This window comes from Mesoplodon bidens (genome assembly GCF_964165515.1).
Source record: "Mesoplodon bidens genome assembly, chromosome: X".
NCBI lineage: Eukaryota > Metazoa > Chordata > Mammalia > Artiodactyla > Ziphiidae > Mesoplodon > Mesoplodon bidens.
The window spans coordinates 52,481,482-52,497,238 of NC_138163.1; the positions used below are offsets into that span (position 1 = coordinate 52,481,482).

The 15,757-nt window shown below is 48.1% G+C and overlaps 2 protein-coding genes across 2 annotated transcripts in view; both read right to left on the reverse strand.

Moving 5' to 3' along the window:
* Positions 1–9,662: 9,662 nt before the first annotated feature.
* The window catches only part of LOC308608820 (nuclear RNA export factor 3-like), a gene marked incomplete at its 3' end in the record, with an annotated part of 45,037 nt that continues 38,942 nt past the window's right edge, over positions 9,663–15,757 (reverse strand). Inside the window, exons 13-16 of the mRNA XM_081222152.1 lie at positions 10,204–10,311; positions 10,039–10,097; positions 9,815–9,930; positions 9,663–9,719 (exon numbers count right to left, since the gene is read on the reverse strand). Coding sequence (XP_081078278.1) covers positions 9,663–9,719; positions 9,815–9,930; positions 10,039–10,097; positions 10,204–10,311 — 340 coding nt within the window. The remainder of the gene's footprint in view (positions 9,720–9,814; positions 9,931–10,038; positions 10,098–10,203; positions 10,312–15,757) is intronic.
* LOC308608821 (nuclear RNA export factor 2-like) lies at positions 12,902–15,621 on the reverse strand (the record flags this gene model as incomplete). The annotated part of the gene is made up of 9 exons (XM_081222153.1): positions 12,902–13,021; positions 13,204–13,311; positions 13,431–13,519; positions 13,666–13,735; positions 13,874–13,954; positions 14,071–14,175; positions 14,294–14,377; positions 15,383–15,558; positions 15,612–15,621. The coding sequence occupies 9 exons, from the start codon at positions 15,619–15,621 to the stop codon at positions 12,902–12,904; spliced, it is 843 nt and encodes a 280-aa protein (XP_081078279.1).

Genomic DNA, 15,757 nt, shown 5'->3' on the forward strand with positions numbered 1-15,757 from the left:
ACATGAGCTGAATGTGTCCTCTTTGAGCACACATTGCAGTCTCTGGTGAGAGTCCCAGGATTCAAAACGCAGCCTGTTCGATGTATGAATATATATGGTGTGAGTGTGTCAGTGTATTGGTGTATGTGTGTGTGTGTGTGCACTGACAACCACATTTCCTTCTGTTTCGTTCAGCCCCTTCATGGCCTTGCTTCTCATTCCTTCTCCCTTCCTAAATCCAGGCTCAGGAATGAAGGTAGGGAATTATCAGGATGGCAATCCTTATAACCAACTCCTATCACCATCCTTAACTACGTCCGTCCTGAATGTAATTTGCTTCTTACAAAAGAAGACCAGGCCAACATCATATTTTATTTTTCATTTCCTTTATTTTAAACAGCTTTCTTTGGGTAAAATTTACAGGCAATAACATTCACACATTTTAAGGGTACAGTGTGATGATTTTTAGTAAATGCACGCAACCATCACCATAACTGAATTTTAGGCATTTCTGTAGTTCCCAAAATTCCATAATGCGTGAAAACACTGAAGCCCCGTACCCATACTTAGTACCAGGCAAGCACTGATTTGCCGTCTGTCTCTATGGATTTGCCTATTTTGAACATTCCCTATAAATTGAATCATATAGTATCTGGTCTTTTATGTTTGACTCTGTTCACTTAGCATAATGGTATCAAGGATCATATATGTTGTACATGTATCAGTGCTTCATTCATTTCATGGCTGAATAATAGTTTGTTGTATGGCTAGGCCAAATTTTACTTGTGCATTTATCAACTGATAGGCATTTGAGTTGTTTCCACTTTTTGGCTGTTATGAGTAATGGTACTATGAATATTTTTCCCCGAGTTTTTATGTAGACGTGTTTTTATTTCTCTTCAGTATGTAACTAGAAGTGGAACTGCTGGGCCATACGGCGCCTCAACACGTGAGACAACATTACAATTTCAGATGATTTCATTCCATAATTGGAAATACCTTGAGAAAAAAAAAAGAGAGACGGGTGAGACAGTTTCTAGTGAGACGACCCTAATAAACATGGTTATCCTGCTGTAGACCTATTTGTAAAATCCCTTTCAATGATGCAAAAGTATGAGACATGTGGGGCACATTTTCAACTTCATTTGAAAGCCTACTGTCTATAGCACACACTTCCCCATTATCTGACTTGGTCTCCATGGAAGGTGTTTTACCATTCTAGATTTCAGGTAACTGACAGTATCAGTTTGCAATGTAATCCTTGTCTGTAGACAAGCAACTTAATTGTATCCTGGCTAGGGAAACCTCTGTCTCCATTTGACCATGCATTTCAACACTCATGATGTATAAATGTGACAAAAAGGTGGTTGTTGACTTGGGCAAGATCAATTTCAGTGGAGGAGTGGAGGGACGTCCCCATTAGATGAGAGATGAAGACTGAGTTGGAGGGGAGGTCGGGGGATGTGAATTGAGTATCAAGAGTTCATTGTAGATCTTTGGTTGCAGAGTGCAGAATATATATGTAAAGAGGTCAGTAACCAGAGATGTGGACAGAGGTCCACAGCATTCAATGATGTTCTATAATCACCATTTATAAGATACTTGAGCAGCTTGAAATCTTAATGAGAAGGATTTGTCTCTTCTTAGATTTAACATCTGAATTTACCACACCAGCTTTCCCACACTTTATTTCCTTGTTTCCTTCCATTCAGGAGAAGCCTAAAACTTACTGAAGGGCTAGTGCAGAGTTTCTTCTTAATGTCTGTTAAACGTATGAACAGATGAATAGGTGGATGCACGACGTGTCAAAGATGTGCTAAGAATTTAAGGACTTTTATCCCTGAGTGCGGAGCTCCTCGTGCAGATGACTGAACCCATGGTGGTGGGTGGCTGAGAGGATGCAGCTTCTCAGGACTCTGCAACTGACAGCTGCAAGATGGGAGCCCTCAACTTCAGTGTTCAGAAGCACATATAGGCAGACTGCCACACCTTATGTCCTGGAGGGATCCATCCCTGACCTGAGCAGGTGAGTTCACAGACAGGCTTGCCTTCCATCTGGGGGAACGAGACTATTGTCTGCTCAGAAGCTTGCTGTGGTCCAACTCTTGTGCCATTTCGAAAGACACCAGAACGAGCAGATCCAGCTCCTCTCTAAACTTGAACTCAACATATATCACAAAGAGATATTCTCAGTCTCTTTCTAGGGTTATACATTTTCAATAGGAGCCCCCAGTGGACACACACACAGACACACACACACACAGACACACACACACACACAGCCTGGAGCCTTCATGCAGGCAGTAGCCCTAGGAAAACTTGCTGGCTTATAAGGCCGTCACTCATGGTTTGGTAGGTTGCAGAGGTCACTGGAACTTTTTGTATTAATAACTAATGCAAATGATGATTAGCAGAATAGTCTGCACACTAGGGATACTTTTAAATAACCTTACTTTCCAATTAATTTTGATGACAATAAGACAATTTCTATGTTCCTGTTTTTCAAGTGTAACAATAAACTACTGAGAATTTCTAGTGTGGGTGTGCATATGGGGACTCCTACAAAGTCTGATATTGCTGGTGGGGATTTCACTTAGTACGACTTTTTCCCAGGTTGATTTATCAATATGCATTAATGAATCCAGGAAGTTTTGACCTTCTTGCATTTGGAGCCTGTTCCTTCAATTATTCATCCTCAGCATAACACCTGTCCCTCTATTATACTGTGCGTATTCCTTATGTTGTCTGGGAATTCACTTTCAAACACTAATGACCTAATAACATTCACTTGTCTCCACAGAATAGGAAAATGAAGTACAACTTGCATAAATACAAGCAGGACTATCAGCCTGGCATCGGAAGTGAAGATAGATTTCAGAAGTGACACAGATCAGCAGGAAAGCAAGACTTATTTGAATACGGTGTCATGTGCGGCTGAGCATCATGCAGTCTGCACTTGGACATACAGGGTGTCAGTCTCTGCTTTTCCTCTTAAGAGAAGGAGGACCCCCAGCCGAGTTTCTTAACCTCTGTACATTACTGTTTCTCCAGCTACAACATGATGTAAAGATATGTTATTCTCTACCTTCCAGGAATGTTGTGGAAAATGCATGGGAGAGAAAAATGCATGCATTCACAATACATAAGCCCCTATGATTTTCTGGGTCAGAGGTCCTGCCCTAATATATAACTTTTCAGTTCCAACCATCCAAAGACTATTCACAAATGGCTGTTCAAGTACAAAGTAATGCAAGGACTTATGCCTATTGAATTCATTCAACACAGAGTATGATAATATCTGAAGTGTAGATTGGAAAGTAATTACGTAGAAATAATAGCTTCTTCCATCCCATCTAAGGTCTCAAAAGTGCTTTCCCAGATGGTATCTCATTAGCCTCTACATCTGAGAGGTTTTATCCGAAAAAATGGCCAGCATGGGGGAAACGATTTAGCCAAGAACCTATGATGTGCCTGAACCCCAGTGATTTACTGTAGTGTTCTTCTGCAAAGCCCATTCTTGCTGGGTTACAGTACATGTTATTCTTTTTTTTAAATTATTGAAGTATAGTTGATTTACAATGTTGTGTCCATTTCTGCTGTACAGCAAAGTGATTCACTTACGCATATATATTCCTTTGGTCTTTCTTTTCCATTATGGTTTATTAGAGGATATTGAATATAGTTTCCTGTGCTATACAGTAGGACCTTGTCGTTTATCCATTCTATGTATAATAGTTTGCATCGGATAATTCCAAACTCCCAATTCGTCCCTTCACCACCCCATCTCCCCCTTGGCAACCACAAGTGTGTTCTCTGTCCGTGAGTCTGTTTCTGTTTCATAGATAAGTTCGTTTGAGTACACATGTTATTCTTAAGAAATTAACATAATTATTAAAAGGGGAATGGGAAAGGATATGAAATAATGTGAAATGGACCAATGGTTTTCTTTCACACACCCACTGGAAATGCTGGAGTCAGGTTTCCTTTCTCCTAAATTATCTGAGAAATGATTCCAGCACAGAGGAATGACACTGAAGTGAATACGTAATGATAACTTATACATTTCCCTTCCATTTAGTATTTCCATATTATTGTCTTATAATCATGTGGTTTGGATTGTATCAAGGGAATCTCCTTTAAAGGATGGTCAGGTATGAAATAAGACTATTCATCCCTATTCAGTACTATATGTATCATCTGCCCGATTGACCTTTTGCTCCTCACAGTAATTGTCTAATATGGATAGAATTGTTTCCGTTTTTCAAGTGAGGAAAGGCAAATTCAGAGATACTGTGATGCAGCTATTATAGAATTTCCCAACTGCTTTTCACATCCCTTTTTTTTTTGCAGCCTCTAATGATCATTGCCTAGAGCTACGTTTCATAAAAGGTTGCAAAAGAATGATGTACAAATTCTTTAATTGCTTCTGCATGTATCAGTGGAAATTCTTTTATAAAAGAATTCTTCCCTCAACAACTATGTGTAGGTATAAAATGCACAGGAAAGGCAAGGTGTATATGCAGTTCATTGGCAATATTTCGCCTTTCAAAAATCAGGTGTTTCCCTAGGACTCTCAAAGGTGAGCACTGAGTTGGTTTTGTTGGCTTTTGTTTTAGAGTTGTCATAGATGTCTCCATATTTGACGTGTTTTAGTGCATGATAATCATTAATGTTTTTGATGTTCAAATTGTTCTATCTTTGGCCAATGGGAGGCACTGAGGTTATGAGCCTTTTTTTTTTTTTTTTTTTTTTTTTTTTGGTACGCGGGCCTCTCACTGTTGTGGCCTCTCCCGTTGCGGACCACAGGCTCCGGACGCGCAGGCTCAGTGGCCATGGCTCACGGGCCCAGCCGCTCCGTGGCATGTGGGATCTTCCCGGACCGGGGCACGAACCTGTGTCCCCTGCATCGGCAGGCGGACTCTCAACCACTGTTCCACCAGGGTAGCCCCAGAAGCAATTTCTTATTGAGCCCAAGGAAGAAGAATTAGCACAAGAGAGCAAAGAATAGGCACAGTTCAGCTAGACAGAAGTCATCAAACATATGTCCAGTTCCAGAGCCATCCACTGACCACAGGACCTGGGTTGAGTCTCTTCCCCTGTGTCGGCCTGAGTCCTAACATAGAAGTACACTCGATATAGAAACAGGGGTTAGGGGTGGGAGGTTTTCGGTCAGAAGACCAGGATTTGATACTGGGAACCATTACTGTCTGGTTGACTTATCTCGAGCAAGTAATTTATCTAATATGTGTGCTATACTTGTTGCTATCTTTTATTACTATTGTGGGTTTATTCTTTCAGTTTTATGAGTATTATTATTTTTCTTACCACCCAGCCAAGTGTGAATGGTAGGAGTGGTGATTAGCACAAAGTTGGGGACGAAGCCAACGGAGGGTGGAGAATATAGGAAGTGAAGACAGAGAATGGAGGTGAAGTAAGCAGACAAGGCTTGGGCTCTCTCTGGGTGCCAGGCCCTGGGCCCACCCTGTCATGACCCAGGGAAGGTTCTTACCCAACAGCACTCCTGCTTCTCAGCTGCAGACAGTGGTGACCTGGGGGCTGCCAGGGAAGTGCCCAGATGAAGGACTATAGCCTTATTAGCTCCCTCCACACTGAAGACCACCAGAGCTGCCTCTCCATTGCCATCTCCCTGCTCTTTGCTTCTGAGTATCGGAAAAGGTACCACGTGGACACTTCCACACCTGACCCTTGAAGGGCTTTCCTCATACAAAAGATACTCTACCTTCCTCAGTCCTCAAAGGCTGTCCTGCACAACTTACATTCCCACCAACAGTGCAAGAGGGTTATGACCCAGCAATCCCACTACTGGGCATATACCCTGAGAAAACCATAATTCAAAAAGAGTCAGGTACCACAATGTGCATTGCGACACTATTTACAATAGCCAGGACATGGAAGCAACCTAAGTGGCCACTGACAAATGAATGGATAAAGAAGACGTGACGCATATATACAATGGAATATTTGCTCAGCCATAAAAAGAAATGAAATTGAGTTATTTGTAGTGAGGTGGATGGACCTAGAGTCTCTCATACAGAGTGAAGTAAGTCAGCAAGAGAAACACAAATACCGTATGCTAACACATGTCTATGGAATCTAAAAACCAAAAACGGTTCTGAAGAACCTAGGGGCAGGACAGGAATAAAGACGCAGCTGTAGAGAATGGACTTGAGGACATGGGGAAGGGAAGGGTAAGCTGGGACGAAGTGAGAGAATGGCATGGACTTATATACACTACCAAACGTAAAACAGACAGCTAGTGGGAAGCAGCCGCATAGCACAGGGAGATCAGCTCGGTGCTTGGTGACCACCTAGAGGGGTGGGTTAGGGAGGGTGGGAGGGAGACGCGAGAGGGAGGCGATATGGGGAGACAAATACACATATACCGCATTCACCTTGTTATACAGCAGAAACTAACACAACGATGTAAAGCAATTATACTCCAATATAGATGTTAAAAAAATAATTGTCCTGCACACTAAGGAATGCGGACTCTGAGGTAAAGAAGGAAGTGCCTGCCTCTCAGAGGTATGTCATCTCCACGTTTTTACCTGACATATTGTACTTTTATCACTAATGACGTTATACATTTCCTATACACAGCCCATCGATACGCACACACAAAGACACACACACACACACACACACACACACACACACACGGAGATACGCTGTCAATTCCATTTGGCTCTACTTTATCTCCCCCATGAAACTGAGCACAATGAATGCTTTTCCAAGTTAATGAAAGCATGTGCACATGTATGTGTACTATCCTATTCCTCAATAGGGGTTTTGAGGGAGTACCCCTTGGGCCTGTTATATCAGGGGAGAACAAATTGACCATTCCCCCAGCCCCAGAAGCCCATTGTCTAAAAGGGCGGCTGCTCCACTGTCTAGAGGCTCTAGAGAGGGCGAGGGATGGAACCTCATTCCCAAACTCCCACTTACCTGGATAGGTGACAGAAGCTAGATGAGGAGGAGCTTTGTCATGTGTGAAATGGGACTCATCTTTAACACAGAGCTGTCCTGAGGGGTGAATGAGAAAACCTGGGGCTAAGGCAGGCATTGTGGAAAGGTGTTTCTCATTGTTTCTCCTAATGAGAACATAGATATCTTTATGAAGGAAGCAAATCTCTCTCTGGTACGCCTTGAGTTCAAAGTTTTAAAGACAGAAGGATCTCTTGCTTCTTGGGAGACTCAGAAGCTCCTAAGAGCTGCCCAACATCGTGCCTCTGAGCAGACCCTAACCCAGTTCCCCATGCTGGGAAGACAGGCTTGCCTGTGATTCACCTGATGAGCTTCGTGAGAGATGGCACCAGGGCAGCAAGCTGTCGTGTTTGCCTAACTGCTGCTCCTGGACTGCTCCGCCTGCTAATACGTTGATGGGAAAATTCTAGACCTGTCTCCCATTCAACAGTGCAGGGGTCCTCAGATCATGTGTCATCCAGCCACGTCACACCACACTTTCAACCATCCGCTGCCTCCCTGTGAGACCAAAACCTAAAAAGTACTACCATTTCATTGAAATACAATTGTCCCTTCTTTCATTCACTAATAACTAAATATATATTGGGCTTAAAATTTATACTATTCCATTTGAGGTGTCTCATTAGCTCTGTAGTAGAAATAAGATAAGAAGGAAAATTAATATATGGGCAAATTTAAGAGTGAAAAATGAGCTGAGATGGCTCCTTCCCATTAGCTGTTAACTTGCTCAAGCTTCAAGGCACTGAAGATTAAATAATCCCTCTTTGGACCCCTCTTCCCCATTCAGCCACAAGCCTCTCTTTCTCTTTGTCTCTGTCTCTCTATTTCCTTCTCTCTCTCATGATGAGATCTCATTTTCGGTAGATAAATATAGAAATATATAAACGTGCATAATAAATATGTAAACACCTACATAAGCAAACTTACAGGAAGATATGATGAAGATGAAAACATTCAACGGTTACCTCTGGGTAGTATGTTTTGGGCTAACGATTTTTTCCCCCTCCACATATACTGTGACATATACAGTGGAATGAACCTCATGCACACTCCTGAACACCCAACTCTCTGTTAATACAGAAGCAGCATCCATGAAATTAATAAAAATAATACAAGGCTGCTCAAAATAACTAGGTAGCTTCATATGTACCACGAATGAAATGTTCAGATTAAAAATGACTGAAATAAACAAGGAAAACAAATTACCTTTAAGTTCCCATTAATCCCTCCTCTACTCGTCCCAGCTCCCTCCTATCCCCATGCAAACCCAGCACTCACTTCTGAGACCACTAGAGGTTCATCTCAGATGGGGTGGAGGATGCCTCCATGATGTCCTGCTGCAGCTGGGAGAGGGTGTGCATGGAGCTGGAGGTGGGTGTAGGCACTGGGATGCAGAACACCACTGGGTCTCACTGGGGTCGGCATCCCTCACAAACAGCTCGTCATTCACGATGCACAGACTGAAGGAAAAATGGGCCCTCAGACAACTGATGGATGGACACCCTCACCCCCAATACTGACTCTGCTCCCAGTGGCACTCTGCAACCAGATTCCTTCCACGTCCCTCCTGTGTCTGTCTCCCAGGTTCCTTGACTGGTACCTCTGCCCCTCCCCACAGAGCCCACCTTTGGAGAGGCTGTCTACCACCTTCACTCGATTTATAGGTTTATCCCCAACCCATGGGCAATTTCGCATTTACCCTTTACCACAGCCCAAGGGCTGGACGCTCTGATCCCCATTCTCGGAAGAAGACACTGAGTCACACAGAGGTCATGTGACTTGACCAAGATCACACAGCGAGTGAGTGTTGTGTCAAGGAGAGAACCCATAGGCCGATTCCAGAGCCCACGCTCTTCTTAACCACTAGGCTAGACTGCTCCTGGCATCTCCCTGCTGGCTTTCCACAGTACCGAGTAAACCTAAGGTCTGCACCACCACATTCCCAGGCCCCTGAGCCCAGGCGGGGATGGGTATTCCCGCCCACAACAGGGCTCTCACCTGCAGTAGCTGGCACGGGTAGCGATGAAAGTCCGGGTGAAGGCACGCACACAGCCCTGACAACTTCCTTCAATAGCAAACAAACAACAGTCCCCCTTAGTGTAGCACATGCTGTACATGCTCACACGGCGGTCCCCAGTCAGGGTGTGACTGGACACTCATGCTAAGAGAGCAGTTGTTCACAGGGGCCAGGGTGTCTGGAATGGGCAGGGCAGCTATAGGAGCAGTCTGCGCCCAGTTACATGGCCCCTGACAACCACTACACAAGTTCACGGGTGCATTCTTCGCAGCTCCCCAAGAGGTGGATACTACTGCCCCATTTTGCAAATGAGGAAACTGAGAGGTTTAGTAACGGCCCGTGTTCTCAGAGTAAGTATCTGGGATGAGAGCCACCAAACTCCACAGCTTATGTCCCCAAAGTCCAGGGTGTGCAGGTCAGACAGGCATGGACACAGCTCAGACCTGGATTGTCTGTGGGAAGACTGAGGGCTGGAGAACACAGTGGGGAAGGGGAGGGGAGGAGAGGCGAGGGGAGGGGAGGTGAGGGAGGGCAGGTGGGGAGGGGAGGGGCGAGTGGAGGGAAGGGAAGGGAAGGGAAAGGAAGGGGTCCAGGAAGCTGGGTGGGTCTGGGAGTGAGCCTGGCCAGGGGGAGGCAACAATGAGACATCAGGGGTGGGGGTCTACACACACTGACCTTCCTCGAACACCCCGCTGACGGAGAAGCAGAGCATCGTTTCCTGAAAGGGAAGAGCCCAGGCGCCCAGTCACCACCTCCACCTCCTACCCACCCACGGCTTCCTGGGCCCGCCCGAGGGAGGAAGCAGGCGCTCACCATCTGGAACCAAATGTCCACCACTAAGGAGCTGAAGTCATGCTGAGTCTTGGGCAACCCACAGAGGGTGTGCACAATGACACGTTTTGTGTGCTTCAGCAGCTGAACCCGCAGGTCTGTGAGGGGAGGGCAAGCGAGCGAAGGTCAGGGGCTGCCACGCCCTGGGCCCTATGATTGACCCCTTCACCGCCCTTTCCCACCCAGTCTTCCCATCGCACACTCACGGGGGTCCTTGAGCTTCTTCATATTCCTGCTGTCCTGGAAGTACTCGCACAAGCTGCTTCTAGGAGACAAAGAGCAACAGTGGGTGGTGCGTATTTGCAGGAGCTGGCCTGTGTCTGCTGGGGAGCCACACGGCCCAGGAGCAGAGCCTGTGCTGTGATACTCACGGGGCTGGGTCCTCGGGGTGGAAGGGAATGGTCAGGGAGAAGCAGGCCTCCTCGTGATAAGCACCCGCGAGACACTGTCGGTCTCCATAGTCATGGATCAAGTAGTACCTAAGGGAGGGCAGTGAAGACAGTCTATCTCTGTGGTCTGGACCTCAAATGAGACTTGAAAACTCCCCTGAGCAGACCTGTGCTTAGGTGGCCTCACCTCTCATAGCCCTCCATCCCTTGCTCCGCTTGTCAGAGGTACTTACTGCTGTAGGAATTGCAGGACTAGGCTCTTCAGCTCATCAGATCCAAGGAAGATGTGCTGGAATCAAATGGCACTTGAGACTGTGCAGTAGATAAAGCCTCCCTGCAACACCCCAAATGTTGTTTGATCCACTTCCTCACCTTGCAGGGCTTTACTATGTAGGGAGTGTCAACGTCAAGGGTAACTGGTGACTGTAACTCCTGGCCATCCTGGAGAAGGGAAGAGGAAGTCAGGAGTGGAGACCAGGGCAGTGGCCCTGGATGATCCGGGAAAAGGATGGGCCCAAGAGGGTGAGGGTCAGAGGTCAGGTGCGAAAGGGCCCTGGAAATTCCATGGGAAAGCTTACAGTGGATGTCTTCATCATGAGGTCCTGGAAGTCTCTAGTGTTATATTCAACTTGTGTGTGTGTGTGTGTGTGTGTGTGTGTGTGTGTATTTATGGGTATTTTTCCAGCAAGTATATCCATGTCATTTTCAGGAGTCCATGTCCCCCAAAATGGTTAAGCTTCTGATGCTAATATGTGATCTAGGTAAGACCCAACGGGCTTGAGGGCAGGTGCAGAGGCCACCAACATTCGTAAGATACAATGATTTACATAGGCACTTACCAGACGTAACAACTTCGGGAAATATTCTCTGATGGCCCTGTCCAAAACCAAAAATAGAGAAGAGGTGGTTGATAGTTCAAGGTTGCAATGCTTCCTTTGAGGTAAAACAGTAATACCATTAAGAGAGGTCAGTGTGTTCTGGCCAATCCAGCAGCACCCTTTGCCCACATCTGCTCCTGATTTTAAGGGTTTTCGGTCCACTTGCCTGTTGAGCACTGAGCATCTGTCATCCTACTGTCCGAAAGGCACTGTCTCCTCATCTCTCTCAGTACCTTCACTTTAATATTCCTTCCCTCCCTCCCTCTCCTTCGCCTTGGTAGCTCCCACCCAGACTACTCAGACTCCCTTCTCCAGTGCCACAGGGACCAGCATTTCAAACCCATGCTGCAGGGCTTCCTTCTCCTCCCTTCCTTCCTCCAGGGCCCCAATGAAGGCTGTGGGGAGAAGAGGGCATGGAGTGGGAGCCCGGGGCCCTGCCACCTCACCGGGAGTCCAGCACTCTGGCAAGACCTGGACACCCCCCCGGGATGGCCCAGGATGCTGGGCCAGGGAGGTGAGTGAGGTGGGGCTCAGGAGGCAGGGAGGGAGATGGAGGGGATGAGGACAGAAAGGGAGTGAAGGTAGGAGGGGAGAGATGAGAGAGACCTAGGGGCACAGAGACAAGGGAGAGAGAGAAAACAAAGGGAAGGGAAAGAAGCTCTCCCGTGGTGGGGGTCAGGGAAGAAGAGAGAAGAAAGGGGAAACGGCACACCCATTGCGGCTCTTCACCTGCCCCAGAATCGCCCAGACACACCAGGTAGGAATGGAAACTATGCACATATTGGGCTGGGGGCCCACTGGATACTGGCTGAAACTTTGTCACCTGTGTGAGCTCAGCCAGACTTGGGCATGGGAAAACGAGCAGCCATGGGGGCAGATCTTCCCCAGATGGAGGAAAGGGTCAGGTACCAGCTCCGTATGGGGCTGAGAATCCGTGGCCCCCTCTGATGACCACTGTCTTCTCTCCCGATGACCCCTGCACCTGTCTGAGTTGGTTCTTTATCTGAGGAATCATACCTGTCTCAGGCTGCCCAGGCCTCCGGTGAAGGACCAGACAGGATGCTGTGACGTGTGCAGGGAGGGATGGCAAGTGCCCCTGAGAGGCCTGTCCTTCTGTCTCCTCTACCGCCTCTGCCCTCTGCCTTCCACTCCTGCCTCAGGAAGCCCTCTGATCACTGGCGGGAGCCCACGTCTGGCCCCTTGACTCAAGGAGCCCTGCTTTTTCCCAAGCTGGACCCCAAGGAGGGTCCAATTCCTGGCACTGGGCCAGCAGAATGGATGTCATGACAGCAGCCACCCACGGCCTCAGCCCTCAGCATGGCGCAGGAAAGCCCCCATGTCAACCTGGGAGAGGAGGGTGGACCCCTTTGGAGGCAAGGGAAGAGGGCCCCTCTCAGAACCGGGGAGGCACACCCCAGCTCAGCACGTAGAAGGAAGGCGTCACTCAGCAAGAGGCCGGGGACTGGAGGACCCTTCTCAGTCCAGGGCGCCAGCATCTGGATCAAGGCTGGTCGCTCCTGGTCCTGGTGAGGAGGAGAAGCCCTGCTTCCTGGGGCACACTCTTGGGAGGCCTTGGTGCAATATAGCTGGGCGCAGAGAGCTGGAAGCAGACCCCAGAGCACCTGCAGAGGTGAGCAGGTCAGGGGAAGGAAACTCCTCACCGGTGATAGGCACAGAGAGAGCAGAAGGTGGGGCCTGTGATCCTCCCAGAAGACCAGGGCTGCCACCTCTGGCATAGGGGCACTGTCACAGATAGTCTAGGCTCCCATGGGTGAAGGTCACCAAGAAGGGTGACAGGGTGTTCACACTGACCTTACATAGGTGGACTGGTCTGCGAAGGTGCTACACAATGGGTTCCCTTGCAGCCACAGCTCTTCAAGCTTCAGCCCTTGCATCTTGCTCACCTCCCACACAGACTTCAGCTGAGAAATATGGGGTGGAAGTGGGAAATGGAATCCCATGAAAGGGGACATCCAAATCCCTGCACCCGCAGACCCCTCCCACCCTCACAGGTACCTTCACCTGCCTCCTGTCATCACTCTCATGGCCACTAACACGCCCTCTCTGCTCTCAACCCAAGTTTGACCTGGCTCCCTCTTCTCACCTCATTTTCAGAGAGGTTCAGGGTCTTGACCGTGGGGGCCACCTGTATAATGTCAGACAGGCCATCCAGCTGGTACAGTTTGTTGCTGCTCAAGTTCAAGGACAACAGCTTTGGGGCAAGAAGAGGTAGAGTGAAGGTTACTATCGAGGACCTTGGAGACAAATCTGCCCTGCACCCCAGCTCTTTCACCCCCTACCCTAATACCAGCACTGGGCCTACAGCCTCACCTCAGGGAAATTCTTTTCGATGACATGCAGGGTGGCAGCCATGCAGCTTCTTCGATTCAGAATTATATCAATATCATGGCCTACCAAGTCTTCAGGAAGGAGAGGGGAGGGAATCAGATGGCTGAGTGGGATCTGGGGCCAGCACCAGCCCCTCCCCACGTTACCATCCCTAAGTCACCCTCCAGGAAGACCCCTCTGCCCTCGCCTGCCCTAGAATTACTGCTGTCAGCCATACCTGGGTCAAAGCGGAGCCTCTGGAGGTCAAGAGCTTGCTTGAAGATATTATATCGTTTGCTCAATGTCAGCTGTGGAGAGAGAGATGGAGACAGCCGCTCTGAGGCTGTGGTGGTGGCAGGGAAATCAGGGGTGAGGGGGACGGGGCACTGGAGGAAGGAGAGGTGGGTCTGAGCACTGGCACACAACACGCCTTGAGTCTGCATTACCTTTAGCTGCTCCATTTCTTCTGGCTTCAACTTATCCTGCACAGAGTAGGGAACAGTGGAGGGGTCGACGAAGACAGGTATCTGCAGGAGGAAGAGGTGGGGTAAGCACCAGGAACTCTAGTTCCAAAGAAGACAACCAGCCCCTTGCCTGTCCTCCTTCCTCAGAATGAGGTACACGTAACGCCCTCGACACACACCTTTCGTCTCTCCTCGTCACAAATCTTGTAGCTGACATCCATCAATGCACAGGCAGTGCTAGCTTCCTGGACAAAGAACTGAGCCCCATTTTGCAAAAAGTGGAACTACAGGGATTGAATGCAACAGCAATAGTATCAGAAGCCAAGAGACCCTGCTGAACCAGGTCTCCCTCTCTCCCCCTTCCCTGTGCCCACGCGTCTGGCTCCGGGGATCCTCTCTTACGTCCACTGGAGTGAAGGGGACACTGCAATGGCTCTGGATTGAGTTCATTAGCCATGTCTTGTCACACTTCATCCCACAAGGAATCTAAGGATGAAAAGAAGGGATGGGAGAGAGGACAGACAGCAGGGTATTTAGGCTGCAGGACGAACCTTTTCCTGTTCTTTTCCGGCCTTCTACTGAGCTTGAAAGGGCTTCTAAAGAAGGGACCACTGGTCCGATTTCTTATGGGTGTGCGTAATATGGATTTCCTAAATACTCTTTCTCTCCAGTCAAACTCTCTTCCACATAATGAAGGTGACAGAGATGATCTTCCTTTTATAAATTTCCAGGAGATCCTACCCAGTGCAGATACTGCTTGCCCCTCAGACAAGGTCTCCAGAGGCTCGACCCTCCATCTCCCACACTCAGCTTGCCAAGCTGAGACCTCCAATGTGGAGTTGCTCCATATCCTTGGCAGTAGTTTCCATCTTTGCTTTGAGACAGGCTCCTCCGTTCTCCTCACAGTCAGCCTGTTCCTTTTACATTGTTTCTCTGAATCTGACCTTAGATGAACAAGACTGTTAACTCCTGGTCATTAAAGGGACAGATTACAAACTGTCCCCAGTGAAATAAACCAGCATGTCTACATGAGACCAACACAACTCCCCCTGGCTTTTCTGTCCTGCACATTCCATACATTTTTCAGGATACTCACTGTGACCCTGAACCAGCTCCCTGGGGTTCCATCATGTGTGTTCTCCCCCATTTCTCTCTCCACAGGTGTTCTCTTTCTCCACACACTCTTATGCCTGTGGCCTTCACTGTGCCATCTCACTCTCCTCTTGTTGCCTCGGATGGTACCGGGAGAGCTGCAGGGGGGATGTGGAGAGAAGGAGGGTGAGGGGCCATAAGTGCTAAGAAAGTCTTCTGTACACCCTCGTCTCTTTGACACCAGCACTACAATTAGCTATGCACAACCATTATTTCACTTCGAGCAAGCTTCTGTTTTGCAGTGAGAGAAGAAAAACAAGTCCACGGAGACTGAGAGAGGTGCATGGTCCCAGGGGCTGCTGTGTACATACCCTGCTGCCTGGCCACTTACTGTCTTACTTCGGGGTCCTCCTGGACATCCCTCTTCACCACGTTTCCAGCATCCTCCTGGAGGTGTGAGGGCTGAGGCTCACACACATCGTGTTCATAATGAGGGCTCCTCTCACCAGAATTACAAGGGAAAGAACTGCAACCTTTCTTTCTTCCTTGAGGTGGTCTACCACCATCACTGTATTCTGAAAAGAGGAACAAAAATACAAGTTTGCAGACACATCTGTGGTCCACTTACCACGCACCATGTCTTAGGCTAACAGCATGGTAGGGCAGGCAAAGTGCCAACCTGGCCTAAGGGACCAATCCCACAAACCTCAGAAAGGACACTCTTCTGCCTGTCCAGAGAGGACAGCCTTATCCGACAGATGACACTATCAGGGG